At 44.3% G+C, this 24,642-nt stretch overlaps 1 protein-coding gene across 1 annotated transcript in view; it reads right to left on the reverse strand.

The window, feature by feature from the left end:
* Positions 1-8,420: 8,420 nt before the first annotated feature.
* NUP93 (nucleoporin 93) overlaps positions 8,421-24,642 on the reverse strand; it is a 48,794-nt gene continuing 32,572 nt past the window's right edge. Inside the window, exons 11-22 of the mRNA XM_040410205.1 lie at positions 17,826-17,991; positions 14,753-14,846; positions 14,489-14,680; positions 14,107-14,233; positions 12,286-12,358; positions 12,148-12,192; positions 11,851-11,967; positions 11,514-11,632; positions 9,960-10,077; positions 9,611-9,694; positions 8,694-8,822; positions 8,421-8,616 (exon numbers count right to left, since the gene is read on the reverse strand). Coding sequence (XP_040266139.1) covers positions 8,506-8,616; positions 8,694-8,822; positions 9,611-9,694; positions 9,960-10,077; positions 11,514-11,632; positions 11,851-11,967; positions 12,148-12,192; positions 12,286-12,358; positions 14,107-14,233; positions 14,489-14,680; positions 14,753-14,846; positions 17,826-17,991 — 1,375 coding nt within the window. The 3' untranslated portion in view covers positions 8,421-8,505. The remainder of the gene's footprint in view (positions 8,617-8,693; positions 8,823-9,610; positions 9,695-9,959; positions 10,078-11,513; positions 11,633-11,850; positions 11,968-12,147; positions 12,193-12,285; positions 12,359-14,106; positions 14,234-14,488; positions 14,681-14,752; positions 14,847-17,825; positions 17,992-24,642) is intronic.

The following is a 24,642-nucleotide window of genomic DNA, read 5'->3' on the forward strand; positions in this document are numbered from 1 at the left end:
GGGAAATGCTGGCTATTCCACGAGGCATCGACTCATCTGCAGATACAACACCGCTGATCCTGTAATTTATACATGTAAATCTCTGTTTGATCTGAACTCACTTGCCCAAGTAGACCCTCGTCTCAGGGACTGACAGCCAGAGAGTGCTGCAGGACAACTGAATACTTGCTGCGGGGTTCCCCTAAATATTACAGCTGATCACTGAGGGTCTCCACAGAAGAACATCCTGTGATCGTCTTCGCGTGGGAAGCGTATAACAAATCAAACTTGTGAATAAGTACCCTGCTGTAGTCACAATACAACAGATCTGCCAGAAAACCTTCCACAAAGGGTAAAAAAAAACTAAAAAAACCTTCATTTCAATGCATCAGATTACAACTCTCATTAAAATGATTGAACTCTTAGGTCACATGCAGATCACAGATAGTGATCTTTATCAAAAGCAATCGAGACAGCGGGCAAATTAGTTACACTGCAATGACTTATACTGAAAAGTTAATGGAAAAAGTGTATTGTCTGCCCTTAGGGTAAGGGAAAATTACAGCATTAACTTTACCTGTGCTGGGAGCTGGCAGTAATATATTGTAGTACAAAACTTAAAGAGGAACCAGGAAGCAAAATTGATGTTGGTCAATGCATCAGTGGGTGCACATCTGCCATTTGCTACAGACCCTGCTGTCCATTGTCCGCTATGACTATAAAGAGAAAGGGGGTCATTTATTAATCTGAAATACGCCTAAATCAGGTGTATTTCATACGCAGATGACCGTGCAACAGTTAGTTGCGCTGCCATCTGCGCCTTACCGCCCCCCCCCCCCCCCCCTCGCTTATGCCAGGTCTAAAATTGTGGGAGGTGATAGGACAGCAGGCCCTTCTCATTCATCATTTTCTACGCCAGTTTAAGGCGTAGAAAATGGTCTAAATGTAAGACAGCTCGGAAGCCGTCTCGCATTTAGACTGGCGCTGGATAAGGCCTGAGCCATGGGTCTTTATTAAGACCGCCGGTCTTAATCAATGTGCCTTTTCCCAAAAACAGATGTTCCCATTTTTCCTGTTTTACCATAAAATATAATTATTCAATTGGAGACCATGTCATACATGGTCACGTTGAGTCTGCAAATAAGTGAAGGCAAGTATGAGACTGGTGGGGGGTGCAGCTGCAGTATCAGAATCCTGTGCTATGGAGACACACAGGTCTATATATAAAAGCTGTATACACAAAAGGGTATATGATTTTTAATCAAGAGTTGATTAATCAAGAATAGATTTATTCTAGATGCACTGACACAATAAAAAATATTTTTAAAAGTTCATTTCCATGGTTTTCCAGGACTAACTTATTGACGTCAAGCAAATAGTAGCAGCACTGCAGTAAACAGACATGGACACTACACAACTAGGGAAAAAAAACATTTAAAAAACCAAAAGAAAAACAGCTGATCGGGGGTGAGGGGTGTGCTGGGAGTCTGCAGATCGGATACTGATAACATATCCTAAGGACAGGTCATCAATAAGTTAGTCCTGAAAACCCTATTAAACATCTTGAATGGAGGGGCAACTGAAAGTGCTATTTTTTTTAAGCAAAACATGCTGTCTTGCCTTTTTTCAGCGATTATTTCCCCATCTGAAGGTGAAATGCACTTTACAGTGCAACATTTGATGTTTTTTTTATCTTAAAACTCAGCCTCCCAATAGGAAAACAATGTACTGTGCACTTTGCACTTAATCACAAACCTACAGCTGAGCCTGTAAAACACGCTTGCTGGTCAAGGAATGCTTCTCCGAAAACTTGCATAACTATATATGTGGAACTGCTTACAGAGATCAAATAGTAGATAAAATGGGAACATTAACTGACTGAAACGGTCAGCCAATATAACCCTCGGCAAAGACTTTAGTAAAACAAAGCAATACATTACAAGGAGACCGTAATGCTCCCGTCAGCTCAACGGCCTAGAAAATGTTCCTGCTACTTATAGGAAAGGTCCAGCTTCGTAGCAATTCTTTTCCAATGCACCTAAAATAAAAAAAGTAGCTACTCTGCAAATAGTCTTTAAAAATTGTAACGTTCCGTACCACGCTGTAGAAAGTAAGAATTAGTCTTAGCGGTAATTGTATTTCCAGGAGTCCGACATGACAGAACCACATGGAGGATGTCTCCCCGCCCACTATTGGGACAGGAAACAGAGAGGTTAAAAGTTCCCCCCACCCCACTGACACCAGTGTTTTTTAAATGATCACCCAATAATGGATAACTACCGAAACCCCTTTAACAAATAATAGTGCAATAATAACATTAAAGGGAAATTAGGGAGGGAACTCCGGGTGCTGTCATGTCGGACGCCTGGAAATACAATTACCGGTAAGACTAATTCTTACTTTCCAGGACGTCCTCCATGACAGCACCACATGGAGTAATACCAGATTAATATACAGACTTAGGGAGGGACTACGGCTTGGAAAACTTTCCGTACAAACCTCTGGTCATGGTTTCCCGCAATATCTAATCTATTGTGTTTGCAAAAGGTATGAGAATTTGACCACGTAGCCGCCTTGCAAATCTGGTCAATAGAGGCTTCTGCATGTTCTGCCCACAAAGCTGCAGCTGCTCTGGTGGAATGGGTTGTGATATCTTGAGGACAGGATATTCCCTGCAACTGGTAGGAATCCCTAATCACTTGGCTAACGTTGTCTTAGAAGTTTTCTTGCCCTTGTTTCGGCCGGCAAATTGTGTGAACAGATTAACGTCCTGCCTAAATCCACTGGTAGCTTCTAAATAGATCAGAAGAGAACGCCTGACATCTTACAAGTGGAAGCTTTTTTGTCATTTTTTGGATCTGCACAAAAAGGTAGGCAATATAATTTCCTGATTTAGATGGAACGTAGAAACTACGTTTGGAAAGAGGGTTGGATCTAGTCTAAGTATGACCCCATCATTAAAAATTTTCAGGTAAGGTTCTCTGGTGGTTAAAGCTTGAATTTCACCTAACTTGCAGGCCAATGTTATCGCCACTGAAAGGCCGTTTTTTGGGATAGATGTTTTAAAGAGCTATCTTGCATAGGTTCAAAGGGTTCCTTTATTAAACCATTGAGAACTATAGTTAGGTCCCAAGGTGGGACTGAGGATTTCAGAGTTGGCCTGATCTGTGTGGTTGCTTTTATAAACCTGCTTATCCATCTATTTTCTGCCAGAGAATAGTTTAGAAAACAGCTCAAGGCTGCTATCTGGACTTTTAGGGTGCTTGGTCTAAGACCCCCTATCAAAGCCACCTTGTAGAAAAGTTCAGGATTTCCCCTGTTTCTCAATGCTATCCATGAACAGAATTTTTTCCAAATTTTATTATAGATGGCAGCGGTTACTTGTTTATGGCCTTTTTGAAGGGTTTAATATTACATTGTCCAAAAACCCTGCCTATTTCCGGGTTCCAAATTAGACCCTGAAACCGCAGATCTGGTCTCAGGGGAAGCGTTATCAGATCTTCCAAGGCCAACGAGGTTAAGACAGGAAACCACGCTTGTTTCGGCCAGAACGGGGCTATTAAAATTACTTTTGATGACCCCATCCTGATTTTCCTCAGAATAGCCGGAATTAGAGGGAAGGGGGGAAAGCATAGGCCAACTTCATATCCCATCTCTGGGACAAGGCGTCTACCGCCATCGGATGGTCTGCTGGGTCCCGGGAGAAGGAGGAATTTGTTTGAGTTTTTTTCCGTGTGGCAAAAAGGTCTATTTCGGGATGTCCCCACTTCATTGTTAAATCCAGGAAAATCTGTTTGTTTAGGGACCACTTGCTTGGGTCTAGGTAATGCCTCTGAACTAGAGGGTATCTTGTCCCCCCCCTGGTGTTTAAGAAACGCCACAGTCGTCATGTTGTCCGACAAAATTCTTATGTGCTGACCCAGCAGAAAATCCTGACCCTGTTGCAGAGTCTTCCAAACTGCTCGGAGTTCTCGGTAGTTTGAGGGTTTCCCTTTTATCTCTTGATCCCAAGTTCCTTGGTAGCAAAGAATTCCAATCTTTGCCCCTCATCCCTGCTGACTGGCATCTGTTGTTACAACGATATAGGGGCTTGGGTTCCAGGGAAATCCTTTCGACAGGTTGTCCATATTCTACCACCATTCCAAAGATTTCCGAGCGTCGTCTTTTATCACAATATTTTGATTTAGGGATTGATGGTTCCCATCCCAAACATAGAGGATCATCTTCTGAAGCGATCTTGTGTGATACTAGCTCCATGGCACTGTCATAATACAAGCTGTCATCAGGCCTAGGATACTCATTGCCTCTATGATCGTACAAAGGGATTTCTTCTGAAAAATTCCTATTTTTTCTATCAGATTTTCCTGTCTTTTCTCTGGAAGAAAGGATTTTTGCAATGTCGAATCTAGTACAGATCCGAAGAAAAATTTTCTGGTATCGAGTATCAGATCTGATTTTCCCCAATTTAGGATCCAACCTAGGTCTTGTAGGAGAGAAATCACAGTCTGAGTATGATCGACTAACATCTGTATTGAGTCTGCAATTAGAAGAAAGTCGCCCAGATATGGTACGATTTTTATTCCTTTCAACATGAAGAAAAGGCGGAATTTCTATTATTAATTTTATGAATACCCGAGTGGCCGATGATATTCCGAATGGAAGGCATTGGAATTAATAATGACTCACCCCGCCTTTTTCCCTTACTGCAAATCTTAAGTATTTCTGGTAATCTGGGTGAATTGGCACATGGTAATATGCATCCTTCAGATCTAGGGTGCACATTACTGCTCCTGGAGGAATTAGAGGTATGGTAGATCTAAAAGACTCCATCTTAAAGTGTCGATATTTTATTGATTTGTTCAGAGGTTTCGGATTTATTATGGTCCTGAACGAACCATCCGGTTTCCTTACAAGAAACAGTCTGAGTAATACCCTTTGCCTTCCTGATGTTTTGGGACTTGAATCACCGCACCTAGATTTTTTTATTTTATGACGTCTTCTATCAGATTTCTTTGACTTGTATTTTCTCCGTACCAGGTCAGCTAATATTTTTGTTGAGGAATTGACAAAAGTTCTATTTTGTAGCCTTCCTGTATGATTTGGAGCGCCCACGGGTTTTGAGTTATCTGGAGCCATGCTGGGAGAAAGGATTTTAGTCTTCCCCCCACAGGCCTGGCGTCATTGTTTGTTTTGGTAGGTGTTGGGGTTAAGTGAAAAAAAAAAAACTCCCTTTTCCTCCTTTCTGATAGGACCATCTTCCCGATTTTCCCTGGTCTTTATAGGTTTGATTTTTTTTGTTGGAACTTTCTTTTTGCCTGAGGCTTTTTCAAGGATATTGTCCAATACTGGGCCGAAAACATAAGCCCCTGAGAAGGGAATTGCGCATAATTTAATTTTTAGACACCAGGTCGCCCGACCAATTTTTTTTAGCCATAAGGCTCTTCTTGCTGTATTTAGAAGGGCTCCGTTTTTTGCTGCAAACCTGACTGACTCTGTCGATGAAACTGCTACGAATGCAGTCGCCATTTTTAGGAGTGGAATAGATTCCAGTATATCCTCCCTGGGAGTTTTCCAACTGGGACAACCACAAAAGCATGGACCTTGCCACCAAGATAGCGGCAATGTTAGTCGAGACTAAGGCTGCTGATGTCTCCCACATTTTTCTCAAGAGACTGTCCGCCTTTCGATCCATTGGTTCTTTTAGCTGTGATGAATCTTCAAAGGGAATAGCCGTTTTTCTAGCCACAGGAATATCTATTTTTGGGATTTCTTCCCACAATTTTGTCTCCTGTTTATCAAAGGCTAGATGATTCTTAAATTCCCAGGGAATAGTCTTTTTTTTCACATTTTCCCATTCTTCTAAAATCATCCGTTTTAGACTAAAATTTATAGGGAAAATTTTTCTTTTTTGCTGTTAAGCCTGCAAACATTTCGTCCTGAATGGACCTTTTTTGTTGTTCGTCTGCTATGTCCTTAGTTTCCCGAATGGCAGTGAGAATAGAGTCCATATCATCTGATGAAAAGCAGTATTTCAGCTGCTCATCATAGATTGTGGAGGGTAAAGAATCCATTTCTTCTTCATCTCCTTTGTCCGACTGAGTATATTGTACATCCATATCCTCTGAGTCTGAGATATTTGGAGGGGGTACAAGGGATGTCACAGATGTTTTTACTTCTTCCCTTATAATTGTAAGGTCCATTAAGAGAGAAGGCTATTCTTCTTTCATTATTTTAATGATACAATCCGCGCATAATTTTTTTGCGTATGTATCTTGAAGCCTTTTGTTGCAGGTAGCACATCTTTTAAGCTTTACCTTATGAGTGCTCTCTCCTAATAGAGCTGGAGGAATCAATAATGTAAGGACCCTGCTAAGCCCCCTCTAGTTTACATGCCCTCGGCCCTTACCCCTCCTGTTGCCGCGATGCTCCTCCTCTTCCTTTCCGGGACTCATCCTAAGAGAGTCATCCGGATGGGAAAAACGCTGTAGGGCGCCACCATCTTGTTTCCGGGCGCCTTGTGTGGAGTGCACTTGCGTTCCAGCCGCTGGAGGAATCCACTATGAGCGCCTCCATCTCAATTCCGGCTGCCCTTACTTTGGCGGAAGTGACTTCAGACGCGCTGCGCGCCTGACTCTTGCGACCCTGAGAGATTGCAGCGTGCACCAGGGATGCGGCTACCGATCCCCCCGCCCGCATAATCCGACCTCGAAATCAGCCACTTGGCCGTCAGGTACCGGAAGGGCTGGGGAAGCTAAGAGACCCCCAGTTTAGTAGGTTTTAGCCGGGTGTCAAGAGGAGGAAGGAGAGGAACATGCCCCCCGATCCCGGCCTCCGCCCTGGTCCAAAAATTCTAGAGACCTCATCTCTGCCCCATCCATTATTGGGACAGGAGAAACACTGGTGTGTGTGGGGTGGGAGAACTTATAAACTTTCTGTTTCCTTTCCCAATAGTGGGCGGGGAGACATCCTCCATGTGGTGCTGTCATGGAAGACGTCCTGGAAATGTCTTTTTACTACCAATATTACAGGACATTTATAGTCATTACAGACAAGTTTTGCAATGTGGCCAAGGGTTTCCTCAGCCTTTTTGTGAAACACCTCTCTTCTGAAACCAGAGCATCAAGATGTTACAAACTCTGTGCACACTGATCCTGGAGTAAAATTCATTCCATCTGACCTCTATAGGTTACTAAGAGGGATGGTTATATGACTGCAGGCCCAGACTACACAGGGTCTGTTTGTAGTCTGTTACCATGGATACACATAGATCTGCACAGAAGCTGTGTAATGAAAACTGTCTGCAAAGCCATAGATTTGCTTAGGACAAGAACAAAAATGGTTGCAATGCAGATGGACAAATATCTATATGACAAGATCCAGAACAAGGCCAGACAGCAGGTGCAAGCTAACGTCCCCAATGATCAGTGCTCTGAAAGATTCTGGTGGAGGATCTGATAGACAATTCATCAGTATAATCATCCAAACTCCATCCAAATCTGACCCGCATGTTTTGGTCAGATAAAAGTAAGCATTAAGGTTCTCATTTGGGTTATACTTTAGGAGTATACTACGACCAATGCACTGTATATCTATACCGTGTGGTATAATTGTTTGCAGCGGGCATTGTACCTCCAGAATGGAACCCCCGAAGTGAGCGGAGAGCAGCGGCGATATTCATTTCTATGGGACTGCCGAATATATCAGAGCACTGGCTTGGCCAATTCCATCAGCCCCATAGAAGTGAATAGAGCTCAGCCATTTTCGTCAGTAAAATTGAAATGAATGGTGGGAGGATGCACATGTGTGGTCCACTCTCCTTCACTTTGTGGGCTCTGTTCTAGAGATCTCCAGCAGTCCCATTGAAGTGAAAAGAGTGGTGGCTGTGCTTGCGCAGGGTGTTCTCCATTAATTTCTATGGAAATTCTGAAAACAGCAGAGCATGGTCCTGGAGATAGGTTCCGGTCTCAGAGGTGGGACCTGCACACTCATATCTGACTTCGATGGCATATCCTAGCGATATGCCATCAAAGTCCCAGATGACACAACCCCTTCAAAAATATTTTAAAACAAGTTGATTTTTTTGGCTTTGCATTTTTAAAGGGAATCTATCAACAGTTTTATGCTCCAACACATGCCAACGAGGCCCGTATTCATGAACCCACCTGCCTCTGACAGTTTTTTTCCAACTGAATAAGCAGCAACTGGTCAGGGAGCATAAAACTGTTGTTCGCCATGCGCTGGAGCTGTTTAGCACAAGATTTAAGCAAAATGGGTGAGTCAATTAAACAAGGATTTTGCTAAGGGGATCTGCAACTAGTTTATGTTGCCCTTAGTTAGGACACTATAAAAGAGATTCCCTTTAATCATAAAATATGGTAATTTTATGAAAAACACACTCAAGTGATTTTAAGTTTTATCTATAAAAAATAAATCAACAGATCTTGAAAACAAAATAAGTTGTATTTTGGATATTACAACAAAAATACTGAACATAGTGCTGGTACAACATTTCAGCAAGTATCTGCATCAGTTCATTAAGACTTCCATCTGTACAAGTCGTGCATTTGTGTCTCCAGACATTCTGAAAGGGATCATTCCAGCAAAAGTGATAAGGGCTCTGGCTTGACTGCGTAGCACCTGGATGAGACAAACCAATTAAAAACAGTTGTAAATAAAGAAAGCGATCACCTATAAGAAAGCAGACTGCTACCCACCGAGTCCTTATCCTCTAGACCCCGTTGCGGTTTCCCCAGAGTAGAGGGGCCACTGCTCTTCAGCCTCTTGTATTTGATGTATAAAATGTTCATCGTAGCAAGAAGAACTTCTGACAAATTATGCCTGATCTGGAGAGAATAGGAAAACACCATAAATTTATGTCAGTAAAGGCTCATTCAGACGACCGTATGAATGGGTCCGCATCCGTTTCGCAATTTCATTTCAAAGAGATCACAAAGGATGCGGACAGCACACCATGTGCTGTCTGTATCCGTTGTTCCGTTCCGCTGCCCCGCAAGAAAGATAGAGCAAGTCCTATTCTTGTCTGCAATCGCAGACAATAGTCATTTCTCTCAGAAAAATAGCCAAGTGGCATGCTCAGAAGTCCCACTGAAATAAATGGGAAGCGCACCGAGGAAGTGCTGCCAGCGCTCCATTCACTTTATGAGGGCTTACGGAAACAGACGAGCACCGGCTATTTTCGGCAGTCCCATAAAAATGAATAGAGCTCCGTTCTAATTAAGGAGGAGGGACCCGCACCTTTCAGACTTTGAGGGCAGCGCTGGCTGGAGAATAATGGACCCTTCACTGTTTAAGCAGAAACTGCGTTGCTTGTGTACAGTGGCCAGTGTAGCAGTTAATCCACTCAATAAACCGGGCTAGGCTGCATCACTAGGCACAGCCACTTGTATAAGGAACACCTTTCTGAAGACCAGTGGGAGCTCCAGGGGTTCACACAGTTTGAAAACAATGGTACCCTACACAAAAGGTATTCTGAGGAAGCATTCTCTCATCCGGTCATGTATAAAAGAAGTATCCTAAGGATGGGTGATGAAAGTAAGATTCTGGGGGAACCACTATAAAACAAATCATTTGCTTAAAAATGCAATAATTAAATCAGTCCTAGTTTACACACCTCATCATTAAAGTTTCTGAATGCAGCAACTCTCTCCTCCACTGTGTCCTGGCTGAGAGGTACAATCTTCAACCTGTCAACAATCTAGAAAGGAGACAGATACATTAGGATCCACAATATAAAGCCCTCTAGAGAGACGACAGTTTATGGACGAGATGCTCTGGGTCCCATAGAGACAGTGGCGCTGACACTTCCTCTATTCACTACATAACGCCCGCTGTGCTCTACGTAGACTTCACAAGAGATGACAGAAGTGGTTATAAATCGCTAAGGTGTTGAACACAATCACATTGGTGATTTTTCACAAGTATTTTGTTAGTGAAAATATTACACTAATTTGTGAACTTACATCAAACGCTACATCCACATGGCCAGCATGATAGTTATCAAAGAAAGTCATCAGATCCAGCAGCAGATAAAATGTGGAGTTTACGGATTTTTCTGCGGTTACACCTTGTGATCTGTATCTGGAGAAGGAGAAAGTTCCCATTTTAATTTGCAAACTAATAAATAGCCATCATAAACCGAGAGATTTTAATGTTGAATGTCTTGTCTTATATAACACAACATAAAGAAACCCTCCAGACCAAAATAAAAATCTGTAAGTGCCCTCATGAGCCACTCTGCTACCGTTCCTCCATTTGGCTACCCCATTGCAGTCATCAGAAAATGGTCGCCAGCGTCACACTACACTTTGCCCAGTGTGCAGCGAAAAGTCTGAGCAACTCTCTGTCCATGCTACATAGCGCTCTCATCCCTAGTAATCATTTCAGTTTATTCCCGCATCTGTACGTAGTTTACACACAGCAAAGCAAATGCACTTCGGATGTTACCTCTGGTTTCTTTCCTGGACATAATATAGCAGAGATACAGATGTGTTTTGGAATTTTAAATGGGGGATCTTTTAGTGGACACAAGTTGAACTGGAACAAACACATTGCACCCATTGTCCATGTAGGATACATATAGACACTTCAATTAATAAAGGACTGAGCACTCCAGTGAAATGTCAGGTCCTGTCAGCCACCTAACACTTTGTAGATATATTCCATGAACACTGCAGTGTTAAAAAATGCTAAATTTAATTAATTTAAATTTAATATTTTAGAAACAAAGTGCACAAAGAAAGGGATGAGTGCCAAAACTAAGTGCAGAGGACGATATATACTACAAGCCCATGTCCTTATTTCAGATTCAGAAGAAAGTACAGGGATGCTTTCATTGTAACCACACTAGAAATCACCAAGAAATTCCATGATCATATACAAGACATAAGGACACAGTTGAAGGGTAAATGTACTTTTCAGACACAGCAGGGAACTAGTGAAAACAACTGTTTACATTGAAGGGGTTGGACACCTTTTGGGGTTTTTTCTTTGCAAACCCCCCTCCTGGCCAGACCTGGAAAGGGACACATAATTACCTGCTCCCCGCCACTATGTCCCAGCGCCTTCGCTCCCCACCCATGGCTGACCCACCGTTAACACAAGAGAAGCAGGCCACCGCTGGGGCCAGCGATTGGCTGCAGCAGCATCAATGCGGACGTTTTTCTGGCGGGGGGGACCCAGGCGGGGCAGCAGAGACTGGAAAGTGAAGGAGCCAGGGTCGTGGGGCAGGTAAGTATGCTCCCCTTTGCAGTTCTTCCCAGGAGGGGGGAGGGGACCCCAAAATGTGACCAACCCTTTTAAGTGAACATTTAAGAAAACCACATCACTCATCTATACCAGACAATTTATTGAAATAGCATCTTTTATAAATACAGCACAAGAATCCCGAGCAGTAATAAGGATTCACTGCCACTTCAATACACTGACGAGTTTACATGAGGGAGTGCTGTACTCGTGCTCAATACACCCTGATGATGACATTAATGTTATATGCGATAGAAAGTGAATCATCTCACCTTTCAGCAATAGACAGTGCCATATGTTTCAGTCGCTCCTTGTTAGACTGCGGAGAGCTGATTTGAGAAATAACGGGACTCAACAACTTATTGGTCAACTCCAAAACCTTGTCCGGGTTCTGCAGATAGACATAAGCAAAAGCTGAACTTGAGTGTGCACAGATATTTAATTATGAGGCACGTACTTGTGCAGATACTATCAGAAATCACTACAGGCTGGAAACACCAATAAATAAATCTATGACAAATTAACATTCCCCAAAACTTTCCTCCAACATTGTGAGGTGCACTTGACATCATGAGATGCTCATTGCAAAATGAGATTTACAAGATTTACCTTTGCCAAGTCGTAGAGCTTAGCAGCTTCCTCAAACAGCCCCTTCTGTTCTGCTACAGATGCCACCTCGCTGATGATAGGATTTGTGTCCCTTGAAAATTTATCAATTGCTCCAGGCTGCCAACATAATAAAAATGCTATGACAAAGACAATGGATCATTTCTACGCGGCAAACATTGCAGACAAAATACCTGACAAGCTATAAATATGCTACAAACACAGTGTGACAATAGGCATATAATGTTACATTATACATTTTTGTAAATGATGATTGTGCCAAATAACAAATTCTATTACCTTTCTGGTACCATCTTTCTCCAATTTTCCGAGGAGCATATCAAACTAGAAAGGAAAGAAAAAAAAATGAAAAAAACTAAAGTCAGAAAACAAATAGAAATTAGGAAATAGAAATCTTCAGCGTTGGGGCATCTGTACCTCTCGACTTTCAATCACTAGTTCACTGACGCACCGCAGAAACATATTCTTATCCTGGCTGTCCTTCTCATTTCTGGAATAAAAAGGGTGACTTCGTAATGGAAACCAGTCCCAGCGTAAGGAAAATTCACAAAGTACATACAAGTTCAAATTACAATCCTCTAAAGATGAGAAACAAATCTGTTAAAAAGTGTAAGACTAAGGCTACATGCACACGAACGTTGTTTGTTTCCGTGTCCATTCCGTTGTTTTTTTTTGCGGATAGGATGCGGACCCATTCATTACAATGGGTCCGCAAAAAATGAACATGTCCTATTCTTGTTAGTTTTAGGTATTGTTACAATGAATCCGCAAAAAAAAAAAAAAAGATGGCATACATATTTTTTTTGGGTGGATCCGCAATTTGTGGACCAAAAAACATATACGGTCGTGTGCATGTAGCCTAAGGCTGTCCATACATATTAGATCTATGTTAGCTAAACCGGCCAACAATGTAATGAGCATGGGGCGTCCTGACTACCGCCAGAGGGGTGATGGCAGGGGAGATAACGATCGGCCACGTTGGATTTAAATGTCCAATCCTTTTGTTCTCAGTAGACAAGCTGGAAGCAGCTCTCTCTCTATTCAATACATGTGCATTGTAAGAGGGATTTGAAGGGGGCAGCTGTTGCTCGGCTGATAGTTTTCTCATGTGTATGGTCGTCTTTAGGCTAACCAACAGGGAAGTAGCTTGCTGGATGACAAACCTTCCCCAATAAAATGCCAGACTTTATCTGTGGTGAAGAGCCCCAGTTTTTCTGTTTATTACAAATGCCTATAAAAAGGGATTCTGTCACCTCCTTTTACGATTTTAAGCTGGCACCATCGCTATGTTGACTAAAGTACCTTATTTCCAGGACTCTTCTTTTTACTTTATTTCGTTTAGTAGTTTTGATGTAAAAGCGATTTTCATGTTATGCTAATTAGGGTCCAAGGTGCCCAGGGGGGCGTTTTTCTCACTCTCCGGAGCCCAGTGACGCCCCCCTGCAGTGCCCAAGACAGCCTCCTGATAGTCAAAACACCTCCCACAGCCGCGGCAAACGGTTCCGCCCCCTCACCACGTCATAGTCTACCTTATAGATATGCCCCGTCCTCCTTCCTGTCTGCAGCCAGAAAACTTGCGCAGGCGCAGTACCGCCTGCGGCCTGCGCGATCATCAACCTCCTGAGGGCAACAGCCTCAAAAGTCTCACTAGGCATGCGCCGAGCCCAGTGATGTGACCTGAGCGCTGTTGCCCTCAGGACGTTGATGATCGCGCAGGCGGTACTGCGCCTGCGCAAGTTTTCTGGCTGCAGACAGGAAGGAGGACGGGGCATATCTATAAGGTAGACTATGACGTGGTGAGGGGGCAGAGCCGTTTGCCGGGGCTGTGGGAGGTGTTTTGACTATCAGGAGGCGTTCTTGGGCACTGCAGGGGGGGCGTCACTGGGCACCGGAGAGTGAGAAAAACGCCCCTCTGGGCACCTTGGACCCTAATTAGCATAACATACAAATCGCTTTTACATCAAAACTACTAAACGAAATAAAGTAAAAAGAAGAGTCCTGGAAATAAGGTACTTTAGTCAACATAGCGATGGTGCCAGCTTAAAATCGTAAAAGGAGGTGACAGAATCCCTTTAAGGGTCCGTTCACACGTCCGCAAAACACGCACACTGGCAATGTGCATTCCGCACATCGCTGGCACTATAATAGAAAATGCCTAATCTTGTCCACAATTGCGGACAAGAATAGGACATGTTCTATTTGTTTGAGACAACCCCTTTTCATTTTTATGACACCTACCTGAGGAAGTAAAAATACTGCAAAGCTTCTCGGGGGTCTGTAGGTTCAAACTTCCGTGTGTAAAGCATAAGGAGACGGACAAAGTTGAGACGTCTGACACCAATAGGGTCTCCTCCTTCTTGGCTCACTGCAATGACAGATGTAAGGGTGTATAATACGATGTACTGTATTTGCAGAAACTGATCAGCAGAATGAAGGCGGTACTACAATAAACAAAAGCACAAAAAAAAGTATAAGAGTATAAATGAAAGCAGCTACTGGTAATACACAGTACATTCACGTATGCATTCAGTCCACGGTTATATAACCCCGGCCTCCTTTACTGCCAAGAGAGAAAAAGATATACCAAGTGAGACATAACTACTCAGGACTGCATACTTACACAGTTGTGCACTCTGTGATGATGATTTCAAAAGCAATTTCAATTCAAAAAGAGCAAGTGCCACATGCACAGCATGGCAGCGTGTGCGTTCTGTACGAAACAAGTGGGCAATAGCAGCTTCAAATTGAGCAGTAAGGAGTAGGACTTGAAAATACAGGAAAGGATGTTGATTGGCAGCGAAGTGTGATTCCCCTGTAACACAAAACAATCATAAAAATATTGTCTGGAATGCGTTTATTGTAGACATCTATGTATGCTATGTACCATAGTCTTCAAGAAGCTGCTTCTGGAACTGTGGCAGGGTCAGTCTGTCTTGAGGAGAACTGCTAGTGTCGTCATCAAAGCAAATCTGACTCAACTGTACAGAAAATACAGAACAGTGAGAGATAGAAGGTACACATACAATCCCTCAAGCTGACACCCGTTGCTTCTTTGTATTAAAAAGAGACTGTGGAATTACTTAAAAGGCTCAGAATTGTATAAATCAGTCACCTTAATGAACCTCAGCGTTCCCATTCTGACACTTCATGGTCCCCTGCAGGTCCCTTAAATCCATTTACAGATCCCCATAACTCCTGTTCTGATGCTTCATAGACCCCTGACACAGTCACTTACTTCCACCTTACCAATCCCAAGCACTCCATGGTTCCCTGCCAGTCTATTTCCAGGGCTCTCTCGACATACAGGAAATAACAGCTTAGGCTACTTTCACACTAGCGTTTTTGCTGTATCCGGCATGATGATACAACCGTCTGCATCCATTATGAACAGATCCGGTTGTATCATCTTTAACATAGCCAAGACGGATCAGTCATGAACACTATTGAAAGTCAATGGAGGACGGATCCGTTTTCTATTGTGTCAGATAGTGTCAGAGTTAAACGGATCCGTCCTCGTTGACTTGTATTGTGGGTCATGATGGATCAGTTTTGCTCCGCATCCCAGGACGGAAAGAAAACCGCAGCTTGCTGTAGTTTGCTCTCCGGTATGAGAACGGAACAGAACGCATTTTGGAGCACTCCATTCTGTTCACTTACGTTTTGTCCCTATTGACAATGAATGGGGACAAAACAGAAGCATTTTTTTTCCCGGTATTGAGACCCTATGACGGATCTCAATACCGGAAAATAGAAACGCTAGTGTGAAAGTAGCCCTAGCCGATGACTGCGGCGATGACTGGCTAAGCAGACATTTCCTATGCAGAGACCGGTGGGGGGACGGTGAAGTGTCGGCGGGAGATCTATAGGCAGAGTATGACATTATTTGACACCATCCTGAGCCTTTAATTTTTTTGTCATTTAACCGACAGACAACATTTTCTGCCCATTAGCGACCATCTGGCAGTCTAAATGTGCGATGAAAGGGCAAACGTTAGTTCATGAGGCAGTCCAGATCTTTCAGCACGCTGAAAGATCTGAATTTGCCGGCAGCAGATCGCTCTGTCCAATATGATCTGCAGCCAGCACATGGGGATGAGCGATGGCTGGGCAAATATCAGTTTTTTATTTTATATAAAAGGGACCCCATAAAAATGCAGAACAATGGCCGTGAAAAGCATGCAAAGCCTAGGAGGAAATCTTCATGGCAGGATTAAACCTGGCTGTCGCGTGAGGTCATGGGAGCCTAGATTTGCAACTTCAATCACAAGCAATATGACCTGTAGTACATTTTCTACTTGACACGTTTCCTCAGTTGCTTTTAGCCAAGGGACTGAATTATTCAGCGCCATCGCCCTCACCCTCACTAATGTCACATACAATTATATGCAGCTAGAAGCAAAAACCAAGAAAATAAAATGAACAGAAGGGAATGAAAGACATTGCACAGGATTATAAAAACAAGCCTTCTCTGTTCCAGAAGAGGAGCTACATCATTCAGTGGCTTGTGTCTGGTATTGCAGCTTAGTTACAGTCAACTGTACGGTGCTGAACTGCAATACTACACACAACCTGTGGACAGCTGTGGCACTGTTTTCAGAAGAGAGCAGCCATGTTTAGCTGATCATATAGAGAGGCTTGGGGACCTCTCCCCTGTGTCAGTTCATTGCACATCTTACTGGTTAAACAATACCAAATATCTGTGTCCTTTTCTGGTGATTATATAAGATTAATAAATAATATTATAGCTTAACAGGCATCTGTCAGCAGTTTTGTACCTATGACACTGGCTGACCTGTTACGTGTGCGCTTGGCAGCTGAAGACATCCGTGTTGGTCCCATATTCATATGTGCCCGCATTGCTAAGAAAAAGGATGTTTTACTATATGCAAATGATCCTTCTAGGAGTAACGGGGGCGTTGCAGGTTCTCCTAGAGCAGGGTTTCTCAACTCCGATCCTCCGTACCCACCTGCCGGTCAGTATTTGAGAATATCCCACAGAATAAATACCCGTGGTAAGTCCTGATGCATGGACACTAATTATATCACCTGCTCAATACTAAGGAAATCCTGAAAACATGACTGGTGGGTGGGTCCCAAGTACCAGAGTTGAGAAACCCTGTCCTAGAGGCTCTGCTCTCTCTGCAACTGCTATGCCCTCTGCACCTTGATTGACAGGACCGTGCAGATATTAACACGTTTAGGGCTCATGCAAACAAATGTACTTTTGAGCCTTATCTGATCCACATTTTTTGCGGGTCGGATGCAGACCCATTCACTTCAATCGGGTGCTGTCTGTTCTGTGGCCCCGCAAAAAAATTAGAACATGTCCTATTCTTGTCCATTTTACGGACAATGATACGACAGTTCTATAGAGGGCAGGACGTTCCACTTCACAAAATGCAGGACTGCAAAAACGGCAACAGCCGTGTGTATGAGCCCTTTCACTGTCTGTCCCTGTCAAAGTGGAGAGGGGTCTACATTTACAGAGACAGCAGAACCTCTAGGTGTAACGGCAACGCCCCCATTGCTCCAAGAGGCTCATTTGCATATAATAAAACATTTTTCTCAGCAATGCGGGCACATATGGACATGAGACCAACACAGATGTCTGCAACTGCCAAGTGCACATGTAACAGGTAAGCCAGTGTCATAGGTACAAAGCTGATGACAGATGAAATTTAAACTTTTTCCCTCATTATAGAAGAAAACTCAGTTCATAACGACACAGAAAATTCCCCCAAGATGTTCATGAGAAAATACTCTGAAGTACGTACTGATCATATTGTTTAAAAAGTAAAATGGCGAGGGTCAGGAAGAGCAGCACATGACAGTGTCAGTGCATCAGGGGATACATATACATCCAGATATGGAAAGAGACTAACGATGTCTAGGATTCAGTGTTTATTGCAGGCAGATCAGTTTGCAAATTTGAAATTTTCCATTGAAGAACGCCTCACCTTTAACCACAGATAGTCCTCAGTTTTATCTGCCACCTCATTATGATTATCGGCAACATCACAGCGACCAATAATACAGTAGACCGCTCTCTTGTAGGGATCAGTGCTTGACCTTACGGCTCTTCTGTAATGTAGACGCAGTTTGTTTTCTGTCGCTGGACATAACCTGCAACCGAAAAAAACTATTCAGTTACATGTCTAGAGTGGAATGGCTGCTCAAATAAGTAATGCAGACAATTCGTTAGCTTCTGCTAACAATCAGTAGCAGACAGTTTAGGACATACAGTTGAAACCAGAAGTTTACATACACTACATAAAAAGACACATATGCAGGTTTTTCTCAATATCTGACGTCAAAATCAGGAAAGGTTTATTCTGATTTCGTCAATTAGGAATAATATGAGAGAGAGAATGTTTTAAGGCATTTTTATTACTTTCTGCAAAGTCTAAAGTTTACATACATTTCATTAATATGTGTTACCGTTGGCCTTAAACTGTATGACTTGGGTCAAACGTTTTGGATATCCTTCCACAAGCTTCTCACAATAGTTGGTTGGAATTTGGGCCCATTCCTCCTTACATTTCTGGTATAACTGAGCCACGTTTGTTGGTCGCCTTGCTCACATCTGCCTTTTCAGCTTTGCCCAAAAATTTTCAATAGGATTGAGATCAGGGCTTTGCGATGGCCGCTCCAAAACACTGACTGTAATCCTTAAGCCACTTTGTAACCAGTTTGGCAGTATGCTTCGGGTCATTGTCCATTTGGAAGACCCATTTCCGCCCGAGTATAACTTCCTGGCTGATGTCTTGAGATGTTGCTTCAGTATTTCCACATAATTTTCTTTCCTCATTATGCTATCTATTTTGTGAAGTGCACCAGTCCCTCCTGCAGCAGAACCACCCCACAACATGATGCTGCCACCCCCGTGTTTCACAGTTGGGATGGTGTTCTTAGGCTTCCAAGCTTCTCCCTTTTTCCTCCAAACGTAATGATGGTCATTATGGCCAAAAAGTTCAATTTTAGTTTCGTCAGACCACAGGACATGTCTCCAAAAACGTAGATCTTTGTTCCTGTGCATTTGCAAACATTAATCTGGCTTTTTTATGTTTCTTTTGGAGTAATGGCTTCTTCCTGGCAGAGTGGCCTTTCAGCCCATGTTGATCCAGAACTTGTTCCACTGTGGACATTGACACAATCTTACCAGCTTCCTCCATCATCTTCACTGGGTCTTTTCCTTTTGTTCTTGGGTTGATATGCACATGTCGGACCAAAGCACGTTCATCTCTGGGACACAGAACCCGTCTCCTTCCTGAGCGGTATGATGGCTGGACATTCCCATCTTGTTTGTACTTGTGTGTAATTGTTTGTACAGATGAACGAGGCGCCTTCAGGTATCTAGAAATTGCGCCAGATTGAGCCAGACTTGTGCAAGTCCACAATTCTTTTCCTGATATCTTGGCGGATTTCTTTAGACTTTCCCATGATGCTACACAAAGACGCAGTGTGTTTCAGGTGTGCATTTAAATACATCCACAGGTGTGTCTCTATTAACTCAGATATTGCCAACTAGAGTTGTTGCGATACCAAATTTTTGATTCGGTTTCGATACCATGAAAAAGTATTGCGATACTCGATACCATTCGATACCACGCGAAAAAAATAAACAAAAAAAGCCACGTGCATTCCTCATTTTTAAAAATGGCGAATCGCGCAGTTTTTATTTTATTTTTTCTGTTCCGGCATTCACCACCTAGATTTTTTTTTTATATTTTAATAGTTTGGACTTTTCTGACGTGGCGATGTAATATGTTTATTTATATATTTTATATGTGAAATTGGGAAAAGGGGGGTGATTTATACTTCATATTTTAGTGTTTTTTTTTTTTTCACTTTTTATTTAATAACTATTTCCCCCCTTAGGGGCTAGAACCTGGGATCTTTCATCCCTTTTCCTATTCACCCTGATAGATCTCTATCAGGGTGAATAGGACTCCACACTGTCCCTGCTGCTCTGTGCTTTGTGCACACAGCATCAGGGATGTTACCATGGCAACCAGGGCTTCTGTAGCGTCCTGGCTGCCATGGTAACCGATCGGAGCCCCAGGCTTACACAGCTGGGGCTCCGATCAGAAGCTGCCACTGCACCACCAATGAGGGGGAGTGGAGAGGTCCCTGTGGCCACTGCCACCAATGATTTTAATACTGGAGGGTTGAGAGGGGCCGGCGCACTGTGCCACCAATGATTTTAATGGGATGGGGGGATTGAGGGGGGGGGCACACTGCACCACCAATGATTTTACCCCTTTATACAGGAGGCGGGTACTAGCAGATCAGCGGCAGTTAACTGCCGCTGATCGCAGCTCCCTGTCAGGGGCAGGGTGCCGGCAATGCGATTCTGCTGCCGGCACCCGCCTCCTGTATGTGTTAAAGACTGACTACTGTATATGAGTCCAGACTTTCACTATTAGGCCACACAGAGCGGCGCCCAGCGATGTCTCAGCACTCACCATTTAGTCCTGGGCGCCGCTCCGTTCGCCCGCAGTGCCCCATTACTGTCTCCTCTCCTGCTCCACATGCTGCTGAGCTGATTACTATCGGAGCGATGGGAGGAGACATCAGCTTCACTAGTGGGCGTTCCTTCTCCCTGGCTGTAGCGCTGTCCAATCGCAGCGCAGGGAAAAGGAACGCCCACTAGTGAAGCTGATGTCTCCTCCCATCGCTCCGATAGTAATCCTATCATTGGTGGCGCAGTGCGCCCGCCCCTCCTCCGCCCCTCTCTTCTCATTGCCGCCCCTCCTCCACCCCCTCTCTTCTCATTGCCGCCCCTCCTCCGCCCCTCTCTTCTCATTGGTGGCAGCGGCAGCAGCACAGGGGGAGGGAGGACAGCTTCCTTCTCCCCGTGCTGCTGAGAGAGAACATGAGCGCGCCGATAGCAGCGCGCTCATGTTCAGAGATACTAGACTGCGCAGCAGCGCAGCCCAGTATCGAAAAAACGGAAATCCCGGTATCGTATCGATACCGGGACAAAAGTATCGATTGGGTATCGAAATTTCGATACCCGCAACAACCCTATTGCCAACAAACCTAACAGAAGCTTCCAAACACATGACATCATCATATGGGCAGTTCAGAATTGTTTAAAGGGATAGTAATCTTAGTGTATGTAAACATTTGACTTTGCAGAAAGTAATAAAAATGCCTTAAAACATTCTCTACTCTCATTATTCTGGCATTTGGCAAATAATAATAATTATGGTAATCCTAATTGACCAAAAACAGGAAAGGTTTATTCTGATTTCATGTCAGATATTGAGAAAAACATGCATATGTGTCTTTTTATATAGCATATGTAAACTTCTGGTTTCAACTGTATGTAGGAGTGGATCCACAGTAACTAAATCGTATTTCCAAATTATTATTATTTTTTTTTAAATACAGCCGTCACATTTCACACTCACACTGTGCTGCAATGTATGCTTGGCGAATGTACCAGGAAGGCTCCCAGTGTATAGGAGTGAAATGTATCCAAAGGCTCCCACTCAACTGACGGAGGCCAAACTAGTCTCTTTATGGCCTCCATCGAGTCAGTGTAACTTTTTCTTTTTTTGCTATAAAGGGCAGAACAGTGAACTATGGAATTTTAACCGCTTCACGTCCGCCCATAGGATATAAACGTCCTATGGGTGGACCTCTATTTCTGACAGCACGTTTTAGAACGTCCTGTCAGAAATAGCAGCTGCACGCTAATAGTGCAGCTGCTGATCGGGTTGCCCGCTGTCAGTGACAGCAGGGCAACCCTAAGACAAGGCAGGGACAGTGCCCAGGTGTCCCTGCCTTCCGGATCGCTGCAGACACAGCGTTCACCGAGCGCTGTGACTGCAGAGAAGGAAGCGCTGTGCGCTTCCTGTTCAGGCCCGGCGGTCATGTGACCGCCGTGACCGGAGAGTGCAGGGGCTGTGTGAGGTCTCTCAGAGACCTCGATCAGCCCTGCTGTGAGGCTGTACAGTGCTGGATTGCTGCTGTACAGCCTCTCTAGGGGTGCATTTGTCCTGTAACTGGGGCTACTATGTCACCCCCAGTTACAAGAGAGAAATCAACAGTGAAAAAAAAAAGAAAAAGTGAAGCAAATGTCCCCCAGAGGTCTTGTATGACCTTATGGGGGACGAAAAGTGTAAAATAAAATAAAAAAAATAAAGGGTTGAAAAAATAAAATAAAGTTTCACATGTAAAAAAAAAAAAAAGTTCCCAAGTAAGGAATAAAAAAAAAAAATTTAGAAATAGAAAAAATAAAATACATATTTGGTATTGCCGCGTCCGTAAAAACCAGCTCTATAAAAATATCACATGACCTAACCCCTCGGGTGAACACCGTAAAATTTTTTTAACCACTTCCCGCAACTGTAACGCCGAAAGGCGTCATTGCGGCGGCTCCCCCAGGCTACGCTAACGCCAATAGGCGTCATCTCGCGTGAGCCGAGATTTCCTGTGAACGCGCGCACACAGGCGCGCGCGCTCACAGGAACGGAAGGTAAGAGAGTTGATCTCCAGCCTGCCAGCGGCGATCGTTCGCTGGCAGGCTGGAGATGTGTTTTTTTTAACCCCTAACAGGTATATTAGACGCTGTTTTGATAACAGCGTCTAATATACCTGCTACCTGGTCCTCTGGTGGTCCCCTTTGTTTGGATCGACCACCAGAGGACACAGGTAGCTCAGTAAAGTAGCACCAAGCACCACTACACTACACTACACCCCCCCCCCGTCACTTATTAACCCCTTATTAGCCCCTGATCACCCCTGATCACCCCATATAGACTCCCTGATCACCCCCTGTCATTGATTACCCCCCTGTCATTGATCACCCCCCTGTAAAGCTCCATTCAGACGTCCGCATGATTTTTACGGATCCACTGATAGATGGATCGGATCCGCAAAACGCATCCGGACGTCTGAATGAAGCCTTACAGGGGCGTGATCAATGACTGTGGTGATCACCCCATATAGACTCCCTGATCACCCCCCTGTCATTGATTACCCCCCTGTCATTGATTACCCCCCTGTAAAGCTCCATTCAGACGTCCGCATGATTTTTACGGATCCACTGATAGATGGATCGGATCCGCAAAACGCATCCGGACGTCTGAATGAAGCCTTACAGGGGCATGATCAATGACTGTGGTTATCACCCCATATAGACTCCCTGATCACCCCCCTGTAAAGCTCCATTCAGATGTCCGCATGATTTTTACGGATGCACTGATAGATGGATCGGATCCGCAAAACGCATCCGGACGTCTGAATGAAGCCTTACAGGGGCATGATCAATGATTGTGGTGATCACCCCATATAGACTCCCTGATCACCCCCCTGTCATTGATTACACCCCTGTCATTGATCACCCCCCTGTAAAGCTCCATTCAGATGTCCGCATGATTTTTACGGATGCACTGATAGATGGATCGGATCCGCAAAACGCATACAGACGTCTGAATGAAGCCTTACAGGGGCATGATCAATGACTGTGGTGATCACCCCCCTGTCATTGATTACCCCCCTGTAAAGCTCCATTCAGATGTCCGCATGATTTTTACGGATGCACTGATAGATGGATCGGATCCGCAAAACGCATCCGGACGTCTGAATGAAGCCTTACAGGGGCGTGATCAATGACTGTGGTTATCACCCCATATAGACTCCCTGATCACCCCCCTGTCATTGATCACCCCCCTGTAAAGCTCCATTCAGATGTCCGCATGATTTTTACGGATCCACTGATAGATGGATCGGATCCGCAAAACGCATCCGGACGTCTGAATGAAGCCTTACAGGGGCATGATCAATGACTGTGGTGATCACCCCATATAGACTCCCTGATCACCCCCCTGTCATTGATTACCCCCCTGTCATTGATTACCCCCCTGTAAAGCTCCATTCAGATGTCCGCATGATTTTTACGGATGCACTGATAGATGGATCGGATCCGCAAAACGCATCCGGACGTCTGAATGAAGCCTTACAGGGGCGTGATCAATGACTGTGGTTATCACCCCATATAGACTCCCTGATCACCCCCCTGTCATTGATTACACCCCTGTCATTGATCACCCCCCTGTAAAGCTCCATTCAGATGTCCGCATGATTTTTACGGATCCACTGATAGATGGATCGGATCCGCAAAACGCATCCGGACGTCTGAATGAAGCCTTACAGGGGCATGATCAATGACTGTGGTGATCACCCCATATAGACTCCCTGATCACCCCCCTGTCATTGATTACCCCCCTGTCATTGATTACCCCCCTGTAAAGCTCCATTCAGATGTCCGCATGATTTTTACGGATCCACTGATAGATGGATCGGATCCGCAAAACGCATCCGGACGTCTGAATGAAGCCTTACAGGGGCGTGATCAATGACTGTGGTGATCACCCCATATAGACTCCCTGATCACCCCCCTGTCATTGATTACCCCCCTGTAAAGCTCCATTCAGATGTCCGCATGATTTTTACGGATGCACTGATAGATGGATCGGATCCGCAAAACGCATACGGACGTCTGAATGAAGCCTTACACGGGCGTGATCAATGACTGTGGTTATCACCCCATATAGACTCCCTGATCACCCCCCTGTCATTGATCACCCCCCTGTCATTGATCACCCCCCCTGTCATTGATCACCCCCCTGTCATTGATCACCCCCCTGTCATTGATCACCCCCCCTGTCATTGATCACCCCCCCTGTCATTGATCACCCCCCCTGTCATTGATCACCCCCCCCTGTCATTGATCACCCCCCCTGTCATTGATCACCCCCCCTG

Source organism: Bufo bufo, chromosome 10 (genome assembly GCF_905171765.1).
Source record: "Bufo bufo chromosome 10, aBufBuf1.1, whole genome shotgun sequence".
NCBI classification, from domain to species: Eukaryota; Metazoa; Chordata; class Amphibia; order Anura; family Bufonidae; genus Bufo; species Bufo bufo.